Source organism: Hirundo rustica, chromosome 2 (assembly GCF_015227805.2).
Source record: "Hirundo rustica isolate bHirRus1 chromosome 2, bHirRus1.pri.v3, whole genome shotgun sequence".
In the NCBI taxonomy this organism is placed as follows: domain Eukaryota; kingdom Metazoa; phylum Chordata; class Aves; order Passeriformes; family Hirundinidae; genus Hirundo; species Hirundo rustica.
In genome coordinates, this window is record NC_053451.1 from 88,749,801 (window position 1) to 88,771,073 (window position 21,273).

Sequence of the window (21,273 nt, forward strand, 5' to 3'; positions counted from 1 at the left end):
GCGTGGAGTGAGCCATCAGTTGCAAAGTGTGGGAGGAGTTGGCCTGCATTAAAGGCGGTCTTTTCTCACCACCCCTGAAATACAGAGCCTTCGGAGGATCTAGTGACTTTTAATTTTAGAAACAAGAACACCTTAGATCTGAAAGTACACCAGCAGTTCCAGCTCTGAGCCAGGCAAGGTGTAGAAGTGACAGTGCTGAAGCAGTGGAGTTTTGTCTTGAAGGACAAAATGTCTCTGCAGAGAGGGAATTCAGAAATTTGTTTCATTTTGCTTTGCTTTCAGGCTTAGAGATAAAGATCTGAATTTCCTCTACATCAGCAAATCTTGGATTTACAGCCTCTTGAAGACATCCACATGATGCTGTTAATGTTTGTTCAACAGACCTTCCATTACTAAAAAAAAAGCTACTTTTTTTTGGAGACTGTCGTAACCTGCTCATTCCCTTTTGCTGTCCTGAAGAGAAGTGCAAAAATGAAGAATAATCCTTCCTGTACACCCCTTCTTACTTTCCATATTTAATGTGGAAAACATTAAGACTCAGAAGCTCCAAGTCAGAATGCATATAGTCTTTGAAAAACCATACCACCTTTTCAGGAATAGGAGTTGTGTGGTGGGTTTTTGTTTGTTTGTTTTTAATATATTTTTTTTTTTTTTAATGTATGGGATCAAGAGTGAAAAATTAAAAGCTGGCGGAATCTCATCTGACATAAAGTAGTAGTAATCAGTAGTGCCTTTTTGAATAGGTACTCCTCTTCCTTTTCATCCTATCTGCCAAACTGCAGCGTTGTTTGCATCATGCCTTTTTATGGAGGCTGGGAAGCTGCGCCTGCCGTGGGTTCTTTGTTCCAGCCATGTCGAGCCACTTCCTCAGTCAGAAGGACTGATCCCACTTTCAGGGGCCACTGCAGCCCAGTTGCCTTCAAAACCAAGGTGCACCCAGCTGGGACACTGCCCTTGGGTTGTACCAGGGGTATTGCTGGTGATGTCATCGTACCTCAGGGGCAGTGGGATGGGACCCGTATCCTACTCTCTTCCCCTCCACCCTCTCCCCTCTGCTTCTGTCCAGCAAGGAGATGTGCTGGAGCATCCTGTCCTGCCTGGCGCCTAGCACCTGCTCCAAAAGGATATAGAGCTCTAACAGGCTTAGGTTCTTTTCTGCTTGCCCTGGGATGTCTCACAAGGCATCAGTCACCCACATTTAGGCTACAGGAATTGAACTGCAGGATGCTGGCAGTCTGGTCTCAGCCTCTTGCTGCAGGAAGAGGAAGGCTGACTCAGCTTCCTTGGTTTTCCCTCAGCACCCATGATTTTGTCTCTTTGCTTCTGTGGTGTCTGCTCTCCTCTGGATCTGGCATGGCACTGAATGTGCCTGATGCTTCTGATGGATGTGTCCGCTGCTGTTTCCTGGTCTCAGATGGCCAGTCAGTACAGAGAAATTGCAAATACTCTTGTAAGGCATTAGTCCTGGTAATATTTAGCTGTTATTTAATATGTAATCTATCTGTAGCTGATTTCACTCAGGAACATCAAAGCACTTTTCAAACTAAATATTAATGAATTACATCTGACAACTCAACTATGGAGTTAGTATTTTTATGGATTAAAAGGAAACAACCGAAACAAAACAGAAATTTGAGTTGCACGTTCAAAATTGCACAGGAAATCTATGGCTGAAGTGGAAATGAGTCATCTCCTTCCAGACCTCTCTTCTTGACACGCATTCTCCCATCTCCCGCTGTCTTGCAGTGACAGACACCCCAGATTTTTGTGTGTGTCCGTGTGTCTCTCTGAAGCCCCTTCTGAATTTGGGTTTTGAAGTTTCAGCTAGTTTTCGTGGCAAAGCTGGAGAACTAGAGGTGGGAGGGTAGGGTGGGAGGATCAAGGTCTGGAGTTTATTCTGGGAACTGACTCTCTCTACTGGATCCTGGCAGTGTGCACATCTCCATGTTGTCTTCCTACCCCAAGCCCGTTGTTCATGGGAGGATCTTTCTGATGCTTCTGTGTTCTCTTGTAAGCCATGTTCGAGCTACCTGCTGAGTTTAACAGGAAAAAGAGATGGTTGGCATGTTTTTCTCTTTCAATGCAAAGGCAAGATGCAAATGTCTGGTCTTTATCTGCTGGATGCTTCACATCTGAGGAAGTGAAAGGTGGTTCAAGAAAATTATTTTTTTAAGGTAGCAGATTTGGCAGGATAAGGCTTGAAAAGAGTAGAAAGAAATACGTGCAAACTAAGAAGATTTAGAGGAGTGGTCACAAGGGTAGAAATGCAGATGCTGTTTGGGTCAGACTGTCACTGCTTGCATGAGCTGCATGAAAAATGGTAGCAATGCTAAGATCTAAATGTGTGTAGAAGTTTCTCCAAAGTAATTTTATATGTGCAGAAGTCCTGTGGTGCAGCTGTTGGTTTCAGAAGTAATTTGGCAGAGAGCTTATGGTCTGCTAGAGAATTTTGCAAAAACATTTAACGGATATTTGTTACTTGTTTTAAAATTTTTGTTACTAGTACTTTTTCGTCGGCCTTAACTATCTCAGTTTTATAGTTTTATAGACTTGAGAAGCAAGTTTTGTGTATTACAGCAGACAACACAGAAATTTGTTTCTTCCCATCTTTGAGCATCAGGCCCTATTTTTTGCCCCACTGAATTTGAGGTACCTGTATTTTCACGAAGACCTTCCACCACAGCCAAAGTGGACAAGTAGAATCCAGTCCTGGAAATGTCTGTGTCTAGCCGTGGTGGAGAGAATCATCGTTAACTCTCATTAATGGCATCATTAAATGGATAAGCCTTCTTTAAATCTAGCTTTGAGGAACCAAATTATCTTAATCTTATACTGGCAGTAAGTCACCAACACTCTGGAGGCAATGTTTTTGGTTTTTTTCCCATTAGGAATGAAATTTGGCACTCTAAAGGGAGACTCACTGTGCAAAAGGCGCATAGGCAGGTTATGATGGTAGATGGGATTGATAATGCTGGCCTTTGCTCATCTCTTGTGTACACACTTGTTTTCTGGAGTTGTCTGATGTAAGGGCCTGCTGTCATGTGTTGACTTCCTAATAGTGACTAGGCAGGGACCTTTTGTGAGGATTAGTGGTGCTGGAAACAGTCCTCTTTTTCTTCCTCCCTCCTTGCTTTTTCTTTGACTGTTCCTTCTGGCTTTATGGAGGGGGTGACACTTCCTTTGTCATGGTATATCCATGACAAAGATTTCTTTGTCTGAGTTTGGATGCTCAAAGTGAGCAGAAACGTTAGGAAAGCAGCTCCATTGGTGTTGCCAGCCTCTCCTCCCTCCTGCCTCGGGTGATTTTTAGATTGCTCAGCTAAGAGTGAGCCTGACATGGGATCCAGTATCAGGTAATCTTGACTGAAGAAAGGAAAGCTTTGCTCATCATTCACGAGGTGATTCTAGCTGGGGGAAATGAAATCCTAACAATAATTTATTAGGTGTTCTCTCTTGAGATTCTGTTTTCTGAGATGAAGGGAGTCCTCATGGCTGGGAGTACTGAAGATCTGATGTGGAGGAAGAGATGAAAGATAAGGTTGTACTTGCACCTACATGCCGTAAATTCAGCTCCCTTGCCATTGACCCATCCAGCAGTAGAAATACAGTCTCTTGTTTGTTTACAGTTGTTACCTCCTATCTCCCAGAGCTCTAAAGCCAAAGCTGTAGTGTGGCCTGGCTCCCCAGGGTAGCCGTGCTAAGCCAGACTTGCAGACCTCCATCTTGGTTCCTTGCTGGGGCTTGTCTGTCCTCTCTGCTGTTTTCGACCCACTCTTTCTCTCAGGACTCTTCCATAGGGTAGCCTGGAGAAATGTAGTCCAAAGACTACATTTTTAAGTGAATCTCTTTGAAGGAATCAGACTTCATTAAGCATATCATGTATCTCTCTAGTTTGTTTGCTTGCCTATGCATTGAGTGATTTCTATCCTGAGAGTTAAAATTCGTCATTAGTAAGGGTGTACTTTTTGCTGAGTGTGTGACACATTCCAGGAATCATAAAAGTCAAATAAATTAATTTCTGCCTGCAATGAACATGAAAATGAAGACTGGAAAGCTGGAGTGATCAACTTCAAATTCCCACTAGTTAGTTTTTCTGTTAATTTTCAATTGCTTGTACTGTAGCTGAGAATGGTTCTTGAAGACTTTAATGCAGCAGTCAACTAGACTTCGCTTTCCTGGTGTGCCACCTCTTGTTGAATTTCACCCACTGATTTCGATGCTAGCTGTAAATGCAAGTGGCAAACAGTATAATTAGGTAGATTAAGCCTCTCCTAGCTGCAGACTTGTTCACATACTGGGGAAGTGTTGGGTTTCTTCTATTTTTTTCCTTTTTTTCTGGAGTAGTGTCTCCTGAAATTCTTGAACCTAATGGACAGGCTAAATGGAAACAGAGCATTATAATTTTTTAAGTGGTTATAGAACATAGTTTGTAAGCTACTGAAGTGATAGTAAAAAATGAAAATAAAAAGCAGAGTCATCAAAATCCATTAAAGTAAAACCAAGAACTTGCTATTTTTTCCTTTAATGGAGTGCTGATGCTTGCCAGTAACTTGTGTCTGTTTACTTTCTTCGTCCCAACCATTTGGTTTCATGCTGAGGAGCCCTTGCTTTATGCTTCTTACAGATATTTGGATGTTACAGCTCCTCAATTTTAATTGTTTGGATCTTGGATGATTCTGTCTCTGATCTCTTAGCTTTGTCTCTTTCTTGGTTGCACTTGGGGTTTGTGACAAAAATCAGAAAAGGAAGTCCTTCTACCTTTCTGCTGGTGGAGGGTACAAGCTCTTTCCCTTCTTTCTGCCATATGGGCATCTTAAATGTTTCCAGCTTTGAATTCTCATGTTTATTTGAACTCAAGCCCAGAGTAACATCCAGTTAAGCTTTGGGGGTTTTCCTAATGTTTCAGATGGAAATTCATTGGCAGCTTTGAGCTTTCTTTTGTTTATTTTCTTTCCAGGCATCTCAGTTGGGATGTGCTGTAGCTAGATGATGACAAAGAGCACAAGATCCCCCTTTTTTTTTTCTTCACTAAAACAGCCTCTCAGGCCTTGATCTAGGTAGAATAAGACCATTGGGACAGACCTGTGCACCTGTCGGGACCTGACTGTCCTCCTTCTGATTGTGTGTAGCTGCAATGGGTGCCCCATGGGTGCCCTTGGGAGGGTAAGAAAGCCCCTGGCTTTCCCTTGAAAAGAGCTGGTTGTGGGAGCCTGCCTCCCTGCCACAGACAAAGTCAGACAGAGGTGAGTGATGATGGTAAATGTGTTTTGGCATGTACATGTATGACTCTGGGTGTGTTTTTCACCTTCAGTGATGTGGAGCAGCATTCCAGTCAGAGTTTAACAACTTTGCCAGAGATGGGTCTTCCAGGGCTGCACTTTGCTGGCTGTGTCCAACACTCCTTTCCCTTGTGCCCTGTAGTTCCTGAATGTTGCTGGTTTCCCTGTGTGGTGAAGCAATCTCACCTACTGGGCTGGTGGGTGGGGTAGCATTCTGACTTTTACCAGGGTCTTCTCACTTAGAGTAGGTGATGTGAGTGGTGAAGTGGTCATTGCTGCCCAGGTTTAGAGCATGCTACCACAGTGAGGTGGTCTTTGTGTTTGATGGGGCTGCCCCACAGCTGGCATAAATATGCATCTGTCCGTGTATGTCCACAACTGACAGCACTTTCGGCTAAATTTTGTCTTGCACGTGCTTTGCCTGGTGATCCATGGTTCAGTGAAATTGCTTTAAGTGTTAACTATTGCATGTTCGTGTGTTTTGCAAAACAGCACTTGGACTTGTTCTGAATTGTACTTTGACAGCCGTTGCAATAGCTGTGCACTGTATAATTGAGCAATCTATTCCAGCATTCCAACTTCATGTTTTCAGTGCAGACACATGACTATAATAAATGGTAATGCTCTTACAGTAATTAGACAAGTGGCTGTACATTTATAAGGTGAACTTTAAAAGCATTGGAACTTCAGTAAATCCAGTTTTATTACAATTTTAAAAATAATTACTTTGTTTCAGCTGTCCTCATAGTGGTGTAATTTGGGACAAGCACATCTGGCATGTGTAGACCCCTCCCCAGCATCTTGGAAATCCAGTCCTGCTGGTGATACAACATTCAGACCGGTGTTAAGGACTTTGTTTTCTTTCCCTGATGGGAGAAGGGAGTAGAAGTAGTAGGGCAGCATCACTGCTGATTTAATTTTGTTTTCAGTGCATGACACTTAATTGGAAGATTGCTTAATTCTAGGAACTGCTGTTCTGCACCACCATACCACATAATGTAATTAGGTCATGGTTGCAGTGTTTGGTCAGAGTACCTGATTGTGATTAACACAACTGTTTTCCAGATTCAAGTGGTGATTTGTTTAAATGGTGGGTAGCTTTTCAGGCAGTGTTGCTCAAATTTGTAGGTTTCCATATGTCCTAGGAAAGTGACTGAACAGAAACCTTAAAACAAGTGGAAGGCTTCCACTCTTAAATTATTTATTTCTAGTTCCCCCTCTTCAATCCTTTTTGTAAGGTTGGACATGGTGGAATGAATGGTGAAGTTTGGCTACAGCTTTGGCATTATATAAATCTGTGTTTTAAGGATTAAATTTTTTAGAGGTTTAAATTCTGACTGGGATTAAGCAGTATTTTCACTTGTGACTTCTAACCAAAAACTTCCTGGAGGTTTCCAGGTGATTTGCCTAGTCTCTGAGCTGCAGTAGCTGAGATGACCAGTTATTTTGCAAAGAGCCATGTGGCAGGAGGCAGTGTGCTGGCTCCAGCTGTGCTGCAATCCAGATCTGTCTGGGTCCATCCTTCACAGCTGCATCTGCTCTTGGAGACACCAACGTATTGGCAGATACATGGGCTCTTTCATGACTGCCTTGTTGGAAACCACCCAGCTGGGGATGGAAACTTTGGGTGTGTAGGACACTCCTGAATCAGGGCTTGATTGCTGGAGAAATATATATTTTTGTTTGTTTGTTTGCAGGGAGCTGGGACTTTCCAGCTGAACTGTTTATAGGTTCCCAATTCTGTTTTTAGGGGAGATGAAGTGATGGGCACAGAGATGATCAGCCTGCTGTAGTCATCAGCAGGGCTGGTCCCCTATCTGCTTCCTTTGTGTTGTGCCCTGGCAAGATGTGTCCCTGCTGCCTCTCCTGTTTATGTGAGCGTGGCTGCTAAAATGTTTGCAGGGCCAGAGGGACATCTTTGTTGCCCATATGGGTGGACTGTTCTTCCTTTCCCTTTGCCACCTGAGAAGTGGTGCAGTGTTACAGAGGTTTCATGGACAGTGATGCTGAGCTAAACTGCCTGGCTATAACTGGCTGCAAAATGTATGAGTCATGCTCCTCAGCTGAATTTGGACTGCTCATGCAGTCTCAGGCAATAGTAAGTTGTCTTATTTATTTCAGTTTACTGAATGATTTACAACCAAAAGCTTGGCCTTTCTGACTAGCAATTTTTATATTACATCTAATGGCAGTTGTGGTCCAGAGTAGTGACTTGTGGTTTGCAGGAATGGCTGATGTTGGATCATGAGCTGAATAATAGTTTTGTGTGTGTTGTGGTGTCATGAGAAAAGAGATTTTTATTTTTCTTTAAGTGCAGTTGTTACTAGAAATATTTAGAAAGTCTTTAGTGCATATCCTATCTACAGCTACAGAAAGTGTATGTGCCGGGGACTAAAACCATAGAGTCATAGAATTTTTTAGGTTGAAAAAGACGTTTAAGATCAAGTCCAGCCATTAACCAAACACTGCCAAGTCCCACTACTAAATTAGGTCTCCAAGTGCCACATCTGCATGTCTTTTGAATACCTCCACAAATGGTGACTCCACCACTTTCATGGGCATCCTATTCCAGTGCCTAACCACTCTTCCGGTGATGAAATTATCCCTAATAGCTGATCTAAACCTCCCTTGGCACAACTGGAGTCCATTTCCTTGGCTTCTGTCACTTTGCTTAGGAGAAGGGACTGACCTGCCCCTTGCTACAGGCTCTTTTCAGGTGGCTGCAGAGAGCAGTAAGGTCTCCCCTGAACCTTTTTCTCCAGACCAAACACCCCCAGCTCCCTCAGTTGCTCTGCATGGGACCTGTGCTCCAGACCCTTCACCAGCTGCGTTGCCCTTCTCTGGGCACACTCCAGCACCTCAATGTCCTTCCTGTAGTGAGGGGCCCAGAAGGGAACACAGGATTTGAGGTGTTAACTGCTCTGTTGCTGATACAGGCCAGGGTGCTGTGGGCTCTTTTGGCACATTCCTGTGTTTCCTGCCCTTTCTTCCAAAGGTCATAAACCCTCCTTTTTTCTCTAAGTTCCTCCCAAAGTGCTTTATTCAGCCATGCTGGCGTTTTTCCCTGCCAGCTTGTCTTTTCATCAAATGCGGATGGGCTGCTCCTGTGCTTTTAAGATTTCCTTCTTGTTGAATGTCCAACCTTTCTGGATCCCTTTGCCCCTCAGGGCTACCTTGCAATGGACTTTGTCACTCAGTTTCCCAGACAGGCCAAAGTGGCAGTTCACCTGCCCTCCCCCTTACTTGTTTAAGAACTGAAAACTCTTTATCATTTCATGATTGCTTTGCTCAAGAGTCCTCCAACCATCACATCACCCACCAGTCCTTCTCTGTTCACAAACAGCAGTCCTAACAGGGCAGCTTCTGTAGCTGTCTACATCTGACCAGCTGCATCAGGAAGTTACAATCTTCCACACTCTCCAAGACCCACCCGGACTATTTCCTCTCTGCTGTGTTGTATTTCCAGCAGACGTCTGGTAAGTTAAAGTTCCCGATGAGAATAAGGGCCAGTGATAACGAGATGACTTCCAGCTGCTTGTAGAATATTTCATCTGCCTCTTCATCCTGGTTGGGTGGTCCATAACAGACTCCTACCAGGGTATCTGTCTAGGCCTTCCCTCTGATTCTTATCCATAAACACTCCACCCTGTCATCACCATCATTAAACTATAGGCAGGCAAAACACTCCCTAACACACAGGGCTACCGCACCACCTCTCCTTGCCTGTCTCTTCTGAACAGTTTATAGCCATCCATTGCAGCCCTCTAATTGCATGAGTTATCGCACCGTGTTTCTCTGATGGTGACTATATAATAGTTTTCCTGGTGTGCAATGACTTCCAGCTCCTCCTGTTTGTTGCCTGTGCTGTGTGCATTGATGTAGATGCGCTTCAGTTGGTCTGTTGATTCCGCCACCTTTTCATGGGAAAAAGCCCTCGTTCTCAGATACTTCTGTGGTTTCCAAAACACTGGTAACGCATTCCATCTTTGCTGTCGTGAATCTCCATCTCCAGCCTTGGCTAAGACAGCAGACTGAAGGAGTTTGGTAGCGCACTGACCCTCAAACACTGGCATGGTTCTCCCAGGCTTCTCTCTAGTGACTGTTTTTTTCAAATGTTGTTCAAGGCTCTTTCAATGAGCCCTGTTACCTGCGGTCCAGAGATCCTTTTCTCCCTTTGAGACAAGTGTACCCTGTCTGTTGCCAGCAGGCCTGCTGTCATGTAGACTAACGAATGACCAAAACTCCCAAAATTCTGCTGGGGACACCAGGCTCAGAGCCAGGGATTGATCTGCTGACTCTTCCTGTAGAAAGAAGCCTAACAAAGCCTTTTGCATCAAAATAACTTTTGCTTAATCTGTGTTTTATTTGTACCCTGAGTTCACAGTAAGGCAGGTAAGAACCAGCTGCAGTGGCGACAGTACTGCAGCCTTGCTTTGCAAGTTCTCTCAAGGAATTTCCTTCCCTTTTTGTTTGCCACAGCTTGGTCTGTGAAAGCCTGTAGCACGTTATTGAAGAGTGGTGAACATGTTTTGACTAGTTTTTGCGAGGCACTTGGTGTGTCCTTGAGTGCTTGGTAAAAAGTCATTATGGAGAACACACAGCCTCCATTTCCTTAATGCTGTTCTTTTCCGTGGATTAACCTATGAGCTGAATGTGTTGCATAATGGCTTTTTTGTCGTCTGGCCCTTTCACATAATAAACGTGTTGGCCACCGGCTTTGAGAATGCAACTTACATACTACCCAGGTAGCAACAGAGAGGAAATGGCATTTATTTTGGTCCTTCTTTTGCTAAATAAACAAATAAATGGCTCTGTAATCGCTGAGACTTGGGGAGTTGTTGTTACTGACTCTGGTATAGAAAGGGTTGTTAATACAGGCTTGAATTTCGGAGTCAAACTCCTGCTGACAAAGCAGAAATAGTTTGAGGTCTGAAAATACTGACTGAGTATTTGAAAATAGTTGTGTGGACACAAAGCTGTTTACAGATGGCTCACTGGCCATCAGCCAATTTCTCAAGGACAAGGTGGTTTGGATTTTTTTTTTTTTTCCCCTTTAGAATCACAGATGTACTTGGCAGGTTATCAGAAGATAAAAATGCTGGAAATAGTCTCCTGGTGCGAGCCTTCATTTAATTAAAATACATTCAACTTTAGGTTAAATGTTGCTTGCAAGCAACTTGGTAAAATATTTCTGAGTCTGTTCTTATCTATGGGGTTACAGTATAAGGCATGATCCCTATTCTTTTCAAGAATGCTTCTGACTGTAGTCCTCTTGCAGCATACCTTGTGCTCTACAAGATGTATTTTAGTTTCAGCAGTTTTGCCTGGCAAATTCTGGTTTCCTAGTCAGAAGTGGCAAGGAGAGGTGATTAACTGAAACTGGCGCTGATGGTGTTTGTAATGGCTAAAGGAGAGAGGACTGAAGAATAGAATATCCTGAGTTGGAAGGGACCTACAACTCTTGATGGAGTGTCTTCCCTCAGAAGGAGAAGCAAAAAGCTCTAAACCACGCAATTCTCGCCCTTTTTGTTGCAAGGGGTAGCACTGGAGAAATATTAACAGTTGGACTGGAACGTTTTTTTTTTAATATATACACGTATATATGTCTATAAATAAATGTACATTTAAGAGTTCATTAACTTTTCTTTTTTAATGCTAATGTTCTGGATTTTTTTTAAGGCTACCAATGTGAAATCTCTCATTTCAACCATGTTGAAATAAAATTCATTACATAGCCTGATTTCCTTGCTCTGCTCAGATGTATTGTTCTGCTGGGAAGGCATACATGGAAATAGTTCCCCTTGTCCTTGCCCCTCATTAATATTAAGCTAGCAGCTCCTCCCTATGTCATGTGTTTGTTAGCATCTTGTGATGCAGCTGGACAAAAGGTGGGACTCTTGATGGGGCACTGTATGTGTTGGGCTGCCTCTGTGCTGCAGCAACCCCAAAAACATACTAAAAAGCTAAATAAAAAGCAGCAAAGGCAATTGTTTCCCCCTTTTCCCTTCCTACTATGCCTTTTGCATTTACAGTGAGGTTTTGTGCCTTTCAAAACAATTGCCCCACCCATTTAGTATTCTTGAAATAAAAGAAAAGGTTGATTTCCATGTATTACTCCTCCTTGCTGCTCTCCAGGAGGCTGCTGGACATTTCAGTATGGTGCCTCAGGCAGGCAGAACCTGAAGCAGCGTAGCTGGACACTTGCTGTCTGTGACTGCTGGATGCTGCCCAGGGAGAGACACTGACCTCTTGCTGCCCAGCGATGGCTGTCACCCATTTCTCGCAGCAGGCTCTTTTTGACAGTAGATGGAATGCAACAAGGCTGGTAGGGTGTGTGTGTGTGCTTATTTTTCCTTCTGTCATGGTGTACGACCTCTGACAATGCCCCCTACAAGAATGCAGGCTGCTTACAGCAGCAGTGGTGCATGGAGGGGCAGGGACTAACTAGGGTTTGATTATTATTTTTTCTTCCCCCAAAGAAAAGTACATATTTTATGACACTTCTGTGTATTCAATGCCTAAATACTTAAATTTGTGGAAGACATCTCACCCCCTCTTTCTGAAGGGGTGTGCCTGGCACTGAGGTGGTTTCTCTGCAAGTTGATGGTGAGTGTGAGCAAAGTAAAATGGGTGCAGACCTGCCTGCATATCCAGAGGGCCTTGGTCACAAGGTGTCACTTGCTCCTTTCAGTTGGAAAGCTCTGCTCATCCAGGGTGATGATTAGATGCCAATATGAATTCATTTAAGAAGCAGTCAAACAAAGAGAAGCAGCCCCAGGCTTTTTTCATCCAGGCTTATTTTGATGTCACTCTGCAGAAGGGATGGAGAGGCTCTGCCCTTTATCTGCCATCTCTCTCAGCTGCAGAAGCACCTGAATTATTTTAAAGCCCCTGTTCACCCACGTGGGGACCTTGGTAGGTCAGTTTGGGCCATGCTTGGTCTGAGGTAGGAGCCTTGTGTGGGGCGTGATGTCTCTGAAGTGGCGTTGGGTGGTTGTGATGCCATGTGGCAGGCGCAGGGCTTGCTCTGCTCACTTATGGTGGTTCCCTTCAAGCTGGGTAACACAGCCCCTGTTGCAGGGACTTGCTATGGCCATGCCACCGAACTGGGCCTGCCGCTCCTTCAGGCAGTGGCCAAGGCTCTGCGGAAAGTGTTTTGTGGTGAAAGTGCCTGTCAAGGTGTAAGGTAAGAAATCAGTAGCAGTCTGTATCAACAGACCATGTAACTTTGTATGTACAAGTACGTGCTTTATAATTTTGATCTAAATTCTTTTCTTGATGTTCCCCATCTGGCTCATTTTAAATTATAGTTGCCAGAAAGAAATTGTTCTGTATAAAAGAGATCATTGCAGGGCATCCAGAGACAAATCGGTGTTAGGAAGGGTGTATTTAGTGACTGGTAAAGCCATTAAGGTAGCATGAAGAACTGGTTTGAATGAGGGCCAGCTGATTTTAGCTGACGTTTCCATAGGAAGCCAGATGTGCTCTAAGCCAACTGTGTCCACATGGGAGGTATGCCTCTATTCTGATTTAATTATTTTCTTTTGCTTTAGTTCAGAGGTGATGGTGTTGTGTTTTTGTTGAGTTTTTTTTGTGTGTGTGTGTGTGTCTTTCAGTAGGGTGCTAACCAAATAATCTAGGAAGGTTTAAAACCAGAAAAGAGTGCAAGGATTAATAAATTCCTTCTCTTTTTGGACAGCTGAGGGTGCAGACTATTATAAGAGAAAATGAGTTACGGTGGTTTCAGTAAAAGTCACTAAATCTGGACACAGCATGGTGGTTCCTGGAAGAATGGGATGATGACTTCAAGGATGGCTCTTGAAGAGGGTATCTTCCAGGCTAGGGTCTCCAGCCAGTTAGCTCAAGTGTCCCTTTAGACGAAACACCTAGACTGGTGCAGGAAGCTGTGGGAGTCACCTGCAGTCACCTGCAGAGCAGCAAAGCTCGATCCAGCGCACAGCTGGTGACTGTGGTGTCTGCAGAGGGGCAGCACTCAGCACAGCGTATCTTTCAAAAAATTTTCTACGGCCTTGTGTGAGAACGCATCGGGGCCTTGCTGCTAGAGCTGCCAGCAGGCCCCTGTTTGTCAGCCTTTCCTGCTCGGTATTTGAGGAATGAAAACCAGGGAAATCTGTAGCCTTCACTTGGTAAGGGAATGTTTTGTGCCATTTGAACCAGGAAATGTGTGGTCTTGAAGGGATCCCAGTTGGCTGAATGGACTGCAGTTGACATGACTGGGTTAACAAAGAACCATCCATAGTCTTCAACTGCACAGCTGCACTCCTCTTACCCTCCCCCTCCCCTGCATCCCCTTCTTTTGCCAACTTTTTTAGTCTGTTGCCAGGTGAAGTGTTTCAGTGGCTGTGAACTGAAACCAGCATGAACATCAGGCCTCAGGCAAATCTTTCAAAGCTCCTGGGGGAGTTGGTGTTGTTTTCCAGGTGAATTGTCAAGAGAACTGTCTGCCTTTGCAGTTCTCTTTCTGTCTTCTCCCATCAGACCAAAACATCTCCTGCTGATGGGTGCGCACTGCTGGGGAGCATGCTGGCAGTCAGCAGAGATGCCTCCTAACTGAGCTCTGCAACTGACCTGCTGTTACCCTGGGAAAGTTAGATTGTGGCTTGCTGCCATGCTTTTCCCACCATCCTTTCTCCCCCCTCCCCTTTCTTTTCTTCCTATTTAGGCAATGAGCTGCTTGGGAGAAGGAAATGCCTCTGATAATGTATATCCAGCATCTTTCACAGTGGGAAAGCTACCACAAAACTGGGAATCAAAGAGAAAAATCAGTGAATAGAACTCTCTTTTTTTCTTCCTAGTGGGAAACATCTTTTCACTCTATCCATGGAAGAACAAAACCGATAATAACTGTGTATCTTTCTGTGCATTATTTTACAGAGTGCAGTACTATGCATGAGTAAATTGTCATTTTTTCTATAGGCAGCTAGTGAGCCTGTGGCTATCAAAAGCAGAATAGAGAGTATGTTATTTTCTGTTTTGCTTTCCAGGTGTTTGATGTCAAGAGTTAGACAGAAGGAAAACACAAGAGTTCTGTCCTGTCTTTGATTTAAATGGTGACAGTCTTTAATAGCTCTGGTTGGTTTGGATTTAGACATCATGTAACAGGATGACTTCTTCTCGTGTATTTCTGCAGCGATTTTCCAGGTTTTTGTACTAAGGGTTTTTTGCCCATTTTTATTCTAGAAGTAGTTTTCATGCCAGATAAACATTATCCTTTTAAACAGTATCTGTTTTGTTTACAAATTCATCTCTATTGCTGGAGCCTATGATTATTTACCTTACAGAATGCTGTATCAGTAGGAACAGCATAATTTTGGCTACAAATGCAGTTCGGTAGACTTATTGCTTAAGAACACTAAGTTTTGGGTTTTGCTTGGGGAGGTTGTTTTCACTTTGTGCCATTCTTTCTTTTTGCCTGTCAAAAATATGGTCTGTGTCCTCTACAGGCACTACGCCCATTGTTTTTCACAGGGTAGTCCTGGTCATTTCAGGGAGTAGAAAGAAATGCCATGTTGAGTCCAAGTTTTCACAGTGCAAAGTTGGTTGGTCTACAACTTTCTGTGCTGGCGAGTGACAAAAGGTTGAGCTCATGGTAAACATGACTTGGAATAATAAGTTATCATTTATTGCACTGGGGCATGCTACCTAATAATAGAGTATTGCTTCATGGCCTGTTGCCTCAGGCTGGTAGGAGTTAAGTCAACTGGATGAGAAGCAAAATGGAAAGTTAGGTTTGGCACGGGGGCATTGTAAGCACTCATTGCTAAGAGGTGGTACTGTGGTGAATTTTGATGCCATGTCTAGATCTGATGTGCTGCTTCTGTGTGTGTTGTGGCAACTGAAATTGGATTAGTAGTTTGTTTTTTTTTTCCCCCCCCAAATCAATTCCTCTTCTTTTTACAACTGTCAGCATAGAATACTGAGAGGTGGGAGAAGTTTACCGAAGGTTTAATTGTGTACAGTGCACAGGATAATCCAAACTTGCAAGTCATGAGTCACAAATGGTGCATTCCTTCCTTAATGTGTGATGTTGCCCCATATGCTACTTCCATGCCATTTAGCTGGGGAGCAAGCTTCCAGGAACAGTCTCCCAGAGACACCTTGATATGCAGGTCTGAAACTGTGCTAGTAGGAGAATTACATTACTGTGACATAAGTATCTTGGATAATTGGGGAGGGGGGGAAGAGGTAAATTAGCTGTTAGAATTTCTTTTGCACTTCATTTGCATAGTTCTTCGATAATATTAAGGCACAAGAGAAAAGAAGCAACATGAAAAAGAGCACATAACACCACTTGCCTTTGAACCTTTTTAAACTAAAAATTTTACAGTAATAACGAGCGCAAAGGAAGAAAGAGGCAAGAAGTAGGTGTATTAACTGACTTGGAGAGTGTGGGAAGGATTGAAATTTATAATGTTCTGCAGATCTTGGCAGTCTACCATGGATTTCCCTTGTCCCCTCTGCTTTTCAACATGCATAAAGCCCACTGAGATGAGAAATAAACACCATGTTGCTATCAGACATGACTAGAAATGTGCTTAACTAGTGGATTCAGTTTAAGATCCAGTTAAATGCTGCAGTATTGCTGTGTTGATGAGAACTATAGCTCTATGTAAATGAACTTGCAGTCGTTGACATGAGGAGAAACAGGACAAGATTTGAGGTTGGCAGTCTCAATTCCATTGACTTGCTCATCCCAACAGGCCATTTAAAAATGCAGTGGTACAAGTAGCACTCTTAAAAATATTCTTAGGCTGCTTCCTTGGGAGGATAAACCAAGTGCTTTTATATGAATAGAACCATGAAATGAGGGAGAGAAAAGTGGGGAGAATGTGTAAGATACAAGAAGTAGTTCAGAAATTTTGGTGAATAAAATTTTGATGTGTTCTAAATGAAGGGAGTGTGTTGGTGGGCTCATTTCCATGGGGGCAAGCTGACAGTGCTGATGTTTTCTTGTGGCTCCTATGCTGAAATCCATTAAGAGGCAAACTCTCACTCCAAGGTGATGTAGCCTTTTCTACCTGTTGCTGCCACTATTCAAAGAAACTTCTGCAGCTTCCTCGGTCCGTTGGCTCTGGAGACAGTCACCTTATGCTTTGCAAGATGCTTCTAGGTTGCTGTTGTCTTCATTGCACATTTCATATGCTCAAAACATTCTGGCTGTGGGACAGTATCTTGTGATCCCCAGCGTCTGATATTTGGCATCTAGCAATATTTTAAGGAACTGCTGTTTTCAGTTAGAATGGGTTGCATTTTGCAATATTGCAGAGCTTTTCAGATGTCCAGATGGTAATTGCCAACAATTTGCCTGGAGAAATAGAACTGCAAGAAGCTCTGCCTTGTCATGGGGATGGGGATCCCTGGATGCCCTGAGGGGCCGTGTGTCCATACTGCACTAAAGCAGAGGCCTCATTCTGCATGAAAGATGTTATCCCAGTGGAGTGGTGTTGCTGAGATATGGTGTCTGGATGGAGCCTTGATGGTTACTGCCCTGTGATCAGAATTTGAATGAATTTTAATCCCAGGAGATTGAGTTCAGAGAGTTTCTCCCGTCTATTATTTCTGCACTTCTTTCTTCACATTCAACCACGTTGCAATTTTATTATGACTCTTCTTAACACAGACAAATTTTTCCAAAGCAAAAGCTGGCTATGAAAATCTAATGATTGGTTTCCAAAATGGGAATGCTTAGCCATTTCATGTTAAAAGCGAAACTATACCAGCATATTAATAGTTTGACGGGTCTGTTCTTGAGCAGAACTGTTAAGCAGATAAACAAACAAACAAATGCTCTGCTCATGCTTATGTGCTGTGCTTGTGATGTTTGTTTTTTCCCGCCCTCTGAAAATATTTTTAATGAAAAGAGTGTGGCTTCAAAATGTCTTTACTTCTCTCATATAAATTAATGTCATGCAGGCCATCCCTCCTCTTCCCCATATGTTGTAGATTTTTAGGATATGAGTGCTCCATACATTACAAAAAGGGTATTTGGAGTAATTTTAAACAGTATTCTGAAGTGACCAAGGTTTAAATTTGGTCTGGGATACTGAGCAGATCACACTTCCCACACTCTGCAGTTCCCTTGCTTTCAGTCCCTTAGGAGGGTTGTGTAGGAGCTTTTCCCCTCCCAGAAGAAGCGAAGTGAAACATGAGCAGTGGCTGTGTTCTGCTGTAGCTGGCCCCAGTTTTCACAGGGACGCTCGTGGCGGCACCGGCAGGATCCCGTAAAGCTGCAGGGGAAGGATGGTAGGGCTGGTGCACATTAGTCATCCCGAGTGGGACAGCCTTACAGGGAAGAACATTGGCTTCAGAAAAGCTGTGAAATCGAGCACTGGGAAATTTTAGGTGTCTCTCTGAAAATAGCAAGCCCACCAGTAGTTAGTAGATTTAAAGAGACAAATAGAGCAAAAATTCCATGAAAAGGACATCATGCTACTCTCTCCTGCATGCCACATTTTCTGCTTGAGTATATTCTGCCACCATTTTAGCACCTCCACTTTGCTGCAGAGCGAATGGGGAGCTGTATTTGACTGCTTTTTTAAAGAGTTTCTCTCCTCAGACCTCCTTAGTGTTGTGAGGGTTTTTTCTTTAGAGATGTCTTTGTTTCTCTGTTATCTTTAACGTATTATTTTTGTACCTAAAACTGTTCTTCCCACGTCCTCAGGCTTTCAAGTTCCTTCAACAAAGCTTTGGAAAATGGGGGCAGGGGTGAGAGTAGGCATTTTTGCACCTCAGTATAAGCCATTTTCCCTTCCTTCCTTCCTTCCTTGTGGGATGGTAAGTCTTGAGAAGGCCACAGGCTTTTGTCATTAGGCAGAGGTCCAGGGTGGGAAATTGGAGTTGGAGGCTTGCTGAAAGACTTTGGTTCAAGAAGTAGTAAGGTCAAGGTGAGGTCAGTGTTGGCTACTGCACACATGTTACGACCCCTAACTTTGTTTCAAAATCAAAACCAGCTTGAGACCAAGCTGTAAAAAGAGATGCCTGCAGTAAAGCGAGTTTACAGAGCAAGCAAAAGCCTGAGCACAGTAATGTATTTATAGAAAGCACGTGGTTTGGTTAGAAAGGGGGAGAGTGAAGCACAAGAAGAGTTGTGTAAGAAAGCTGAGGCAGTGAATTCTGTATTTTGTCCTTTTGAGTGCACCAGCAATGCCTGTGGCCATTACCTCCATGGAGGGCATCGTAAAGTGTGAAAGGGTCAAGAATTCTCTGAAGAGACTAGTGCTTTGGGATGCTTCAGATCTGGAGTGCCAATCTCAAAAGACCCTCTAGAGAGATGAATATGTTAGTTCAGGCAAAAAATATGCTGCTCATGTCCATCATATAGGTTTCTGCCTGGGAAACTCAGAAATTGGTGAGGAGAGAAATAAAGGAACTGTGACTTCAGTTAAATGTTCCATTGAGTTCTTATTATTATTTGTGATAAAAGTGAAGAAATTTAATGGCTATACCTGTTGCTAGAGAGCTTGACTGATGCAGATAAGAACCTTTGGAGATGATGCCTGGGAAAGTGGTTGGGGGACTGGGCTGTTTGACTGGCGTAGGATAAACTGCTTGGTGTTACGCTGCTGAGTGTTAAGTGGAGAGCTGGAAAATAGCAATATTAGGACCATTTCTAAGCGGCTGTTTAGGAAGAAAAAAGTACACAACAGCTAATTGATGTCTCTACCTCATGTAAACATACACTGGAGAGAAAAAGGTTTTTATTAGAAGTCAGCTGAGGCAAGTTACAGCCCACCAGGGCTGGAGTGGCCTGCCACGCCGCTTGCCTCCCAGCCCTGTGATCTGCATCCTGCTGGCTCCGGCTCTGTTTCCACTGCAGAACAAACCAGTTTAATTTCCTGGGCTGCAATCCCCTGCCCCACCCCGCAGTTTGCTTTTTCTGTGTTAACTTTCTGCCATTTTAGTGATCTCAATCAGCTTATCATATGATACAATGAGTGCCAGAAGGAGCTCGGTGCTCCTGGGAGAAATATGTGACAGGAGGCTGGAAGGAGGCAGAGGAAGGAAGGGTAGGAGCTCCCTGCTGCAGGAGCTGGGATCTATTAACTCAGCTCCAGCTGTACTGAGAAACTGTACCCTTAATGTGGTGTAGCTGAAGGGAGATGACATCTTGTTCTTATCTAGCTATTGTGAGGCAAGCAAAGAGAGCTCTTGCAGGTCTGATGCATCCCTTGCAGAAACCTCCCTTTTTTTGCTTGGGAAGACCAAACCAGTGAGAAATGTCCTAAGCCCTAAGCATGGGCTAATAATGCTTACTAGGTAGAGCATGTAATATGTCACCTAGGTACTAGGCATTGGTTGATTAAAGTATGCAACACGTGGGATTTATTCTGACATGTTAATAAACTGTCATTACTGACAGCGAGCTTTGCTGAAGTAAACAGAAGAAAAGCTGTGAATATAACCTGTTTGTACTTGGTAACAATCATTTTAATGTGGAGAAGAAGAAACGGGCACAAAAATTTAAAGAGGAACGCTTTAAATTTGTTATTGTTGTTGTCATTTTAGCCATCTAGAGTATTTGTTGTATTTCCTAGGAAGTATCAGAAGGGTCCAACATAGCTGGGGAAAGCCCAGTGGCTGGAACTCTTGTCCAAGTGTTTTGCTCTGTGTAAGCTGAAGGGATGGATGAGATGCTGGTGCTGACTGTTCTCTCTCTCTCTCTCTCTCTCAGGGTCGCCATGTCAAAACGGGTCAGCTGGCAGCCATCAAAGTCATGGACGTTACTGAGGTGAGTAGAGGAGCCTTCTGCTTTATTAGCAACAAGATGATGTAAGGCTTACCTCATATTTCTGTTGAAAGGCGTGGTCCTTGCATGCAAATGTTTGCTCTCTGCTTGCAGGGCCTGACCTCTCCAGTCCATCTGCCTGCAATTTCTGTGTGCCTCTGTGCAGGGGCGTTTGGCCTGCACAAGTTGCATTGTCCAGTCCCAGGGCATATGGGTGCATGTAGCAGTCTCTTTGCAGAAATTTCTTAGAAGGCGGGGAACAAGTTCAGATTGCTTGCTTCCCACTTTTATCTCTGAAATGTATCATCTTGCTTTTACCAAAAAAGAAGGTGAGGTGTCTGCTTGATGTAGAGGACAGTGTTCTCCCAATACATCTGCAGCCTACACAGGGTATATGTTTATTCAAAGGAATGAGTGCAGTGTAGTTCCAAGAAGCCTAAAACCAGAAACATCTGCAGGAATGATGAGCAGGTTGTTAACAGAATTCAGCAACGTAAAGTAGTTTTAGTAACTGACCCATGGGGATTTACTGTGGAACTTTAGGTGGGAAAGAGGGGAAATTGACCCAGTCAGAGAAATAAAAAAAATATGCCTATATTTGAATCTTCGTGTGTCTTGCAGATTTATGCTGTTCCAAAAAAGCAATCAAATTAAGTCTTCACAACAGATGAAGAAAAGCATGGGCTTCTCCCTGTTACTCCATTTGTTGCATAGAGTTCCATTCACAAATTAACAGCTTCAGATTTAAAATTGAATGAGATCCTCCCGTGTGATATCTGCAGAGCTTGACTGGTTCCCCTCTTCTGTAGAGAGGCTGTGCCTTTTCAAACTGTTACATTCTTCTGTGCTCCCGAGTCTTACACAGGGGGAATAATTACGTTAATGCGTGTACACTGTACAGAGCAGGGGGTCTTTGGCCAGGATGGTTATAGCAAGCAAAACTTCTGCAAGGATATTGCTGCAGAATATTTTATAGCTTAATGTGTGTATAGGTGCAATAAATAAAAATGGCCTTGGATGCAAGATCGTATATGAGTGGTGTGGTATGATGGGTAAACAGGCAGGAGAGGAGAAAAACAAGAGGCAGGGTTAAGTCAACTGATCGGACTTCAGTCTTATCTCTGAATCTATAGTGATCGATGGGCAGTGTGACTGCTGCTCTCTAACTTCAGCTGTTGTGTCTGCCAACAGCTAGATATTCCTTTTTTGTTTGATGGCTCGATAAAGATCAATTTTCAGCTGAAGCTT

General features: G+C 43.5%; 1 protein-coding gene across 9 annotated transcripts in view; it reads left to right on the forward strand.

Moving 5' to 3' along the window:
* The window catches only part of MAP4K4 (mitogen-activated protein kinase kinase kinase kinase 4), a 161,843-nt gene that overhangs the window by 57,428 nt on the left and 83,142 nt on the right, over window positions 1–21,273 (forward strand). For all 9 annotated transcript variants that reach the window (XM_058419361.1, XM_058419360.1, XM_058419365.1 and 6 more), the window contains exon 3: window positions 19,972–20,028. In XM_058419361.1, coding sequence (XP_058275344.1) covers window positions 19,972–20,028 — 57 coding nt within the window. The remainder of the gene's footprint in view (window positions 1–19,971; window positions 20,029–21,273) is intronic.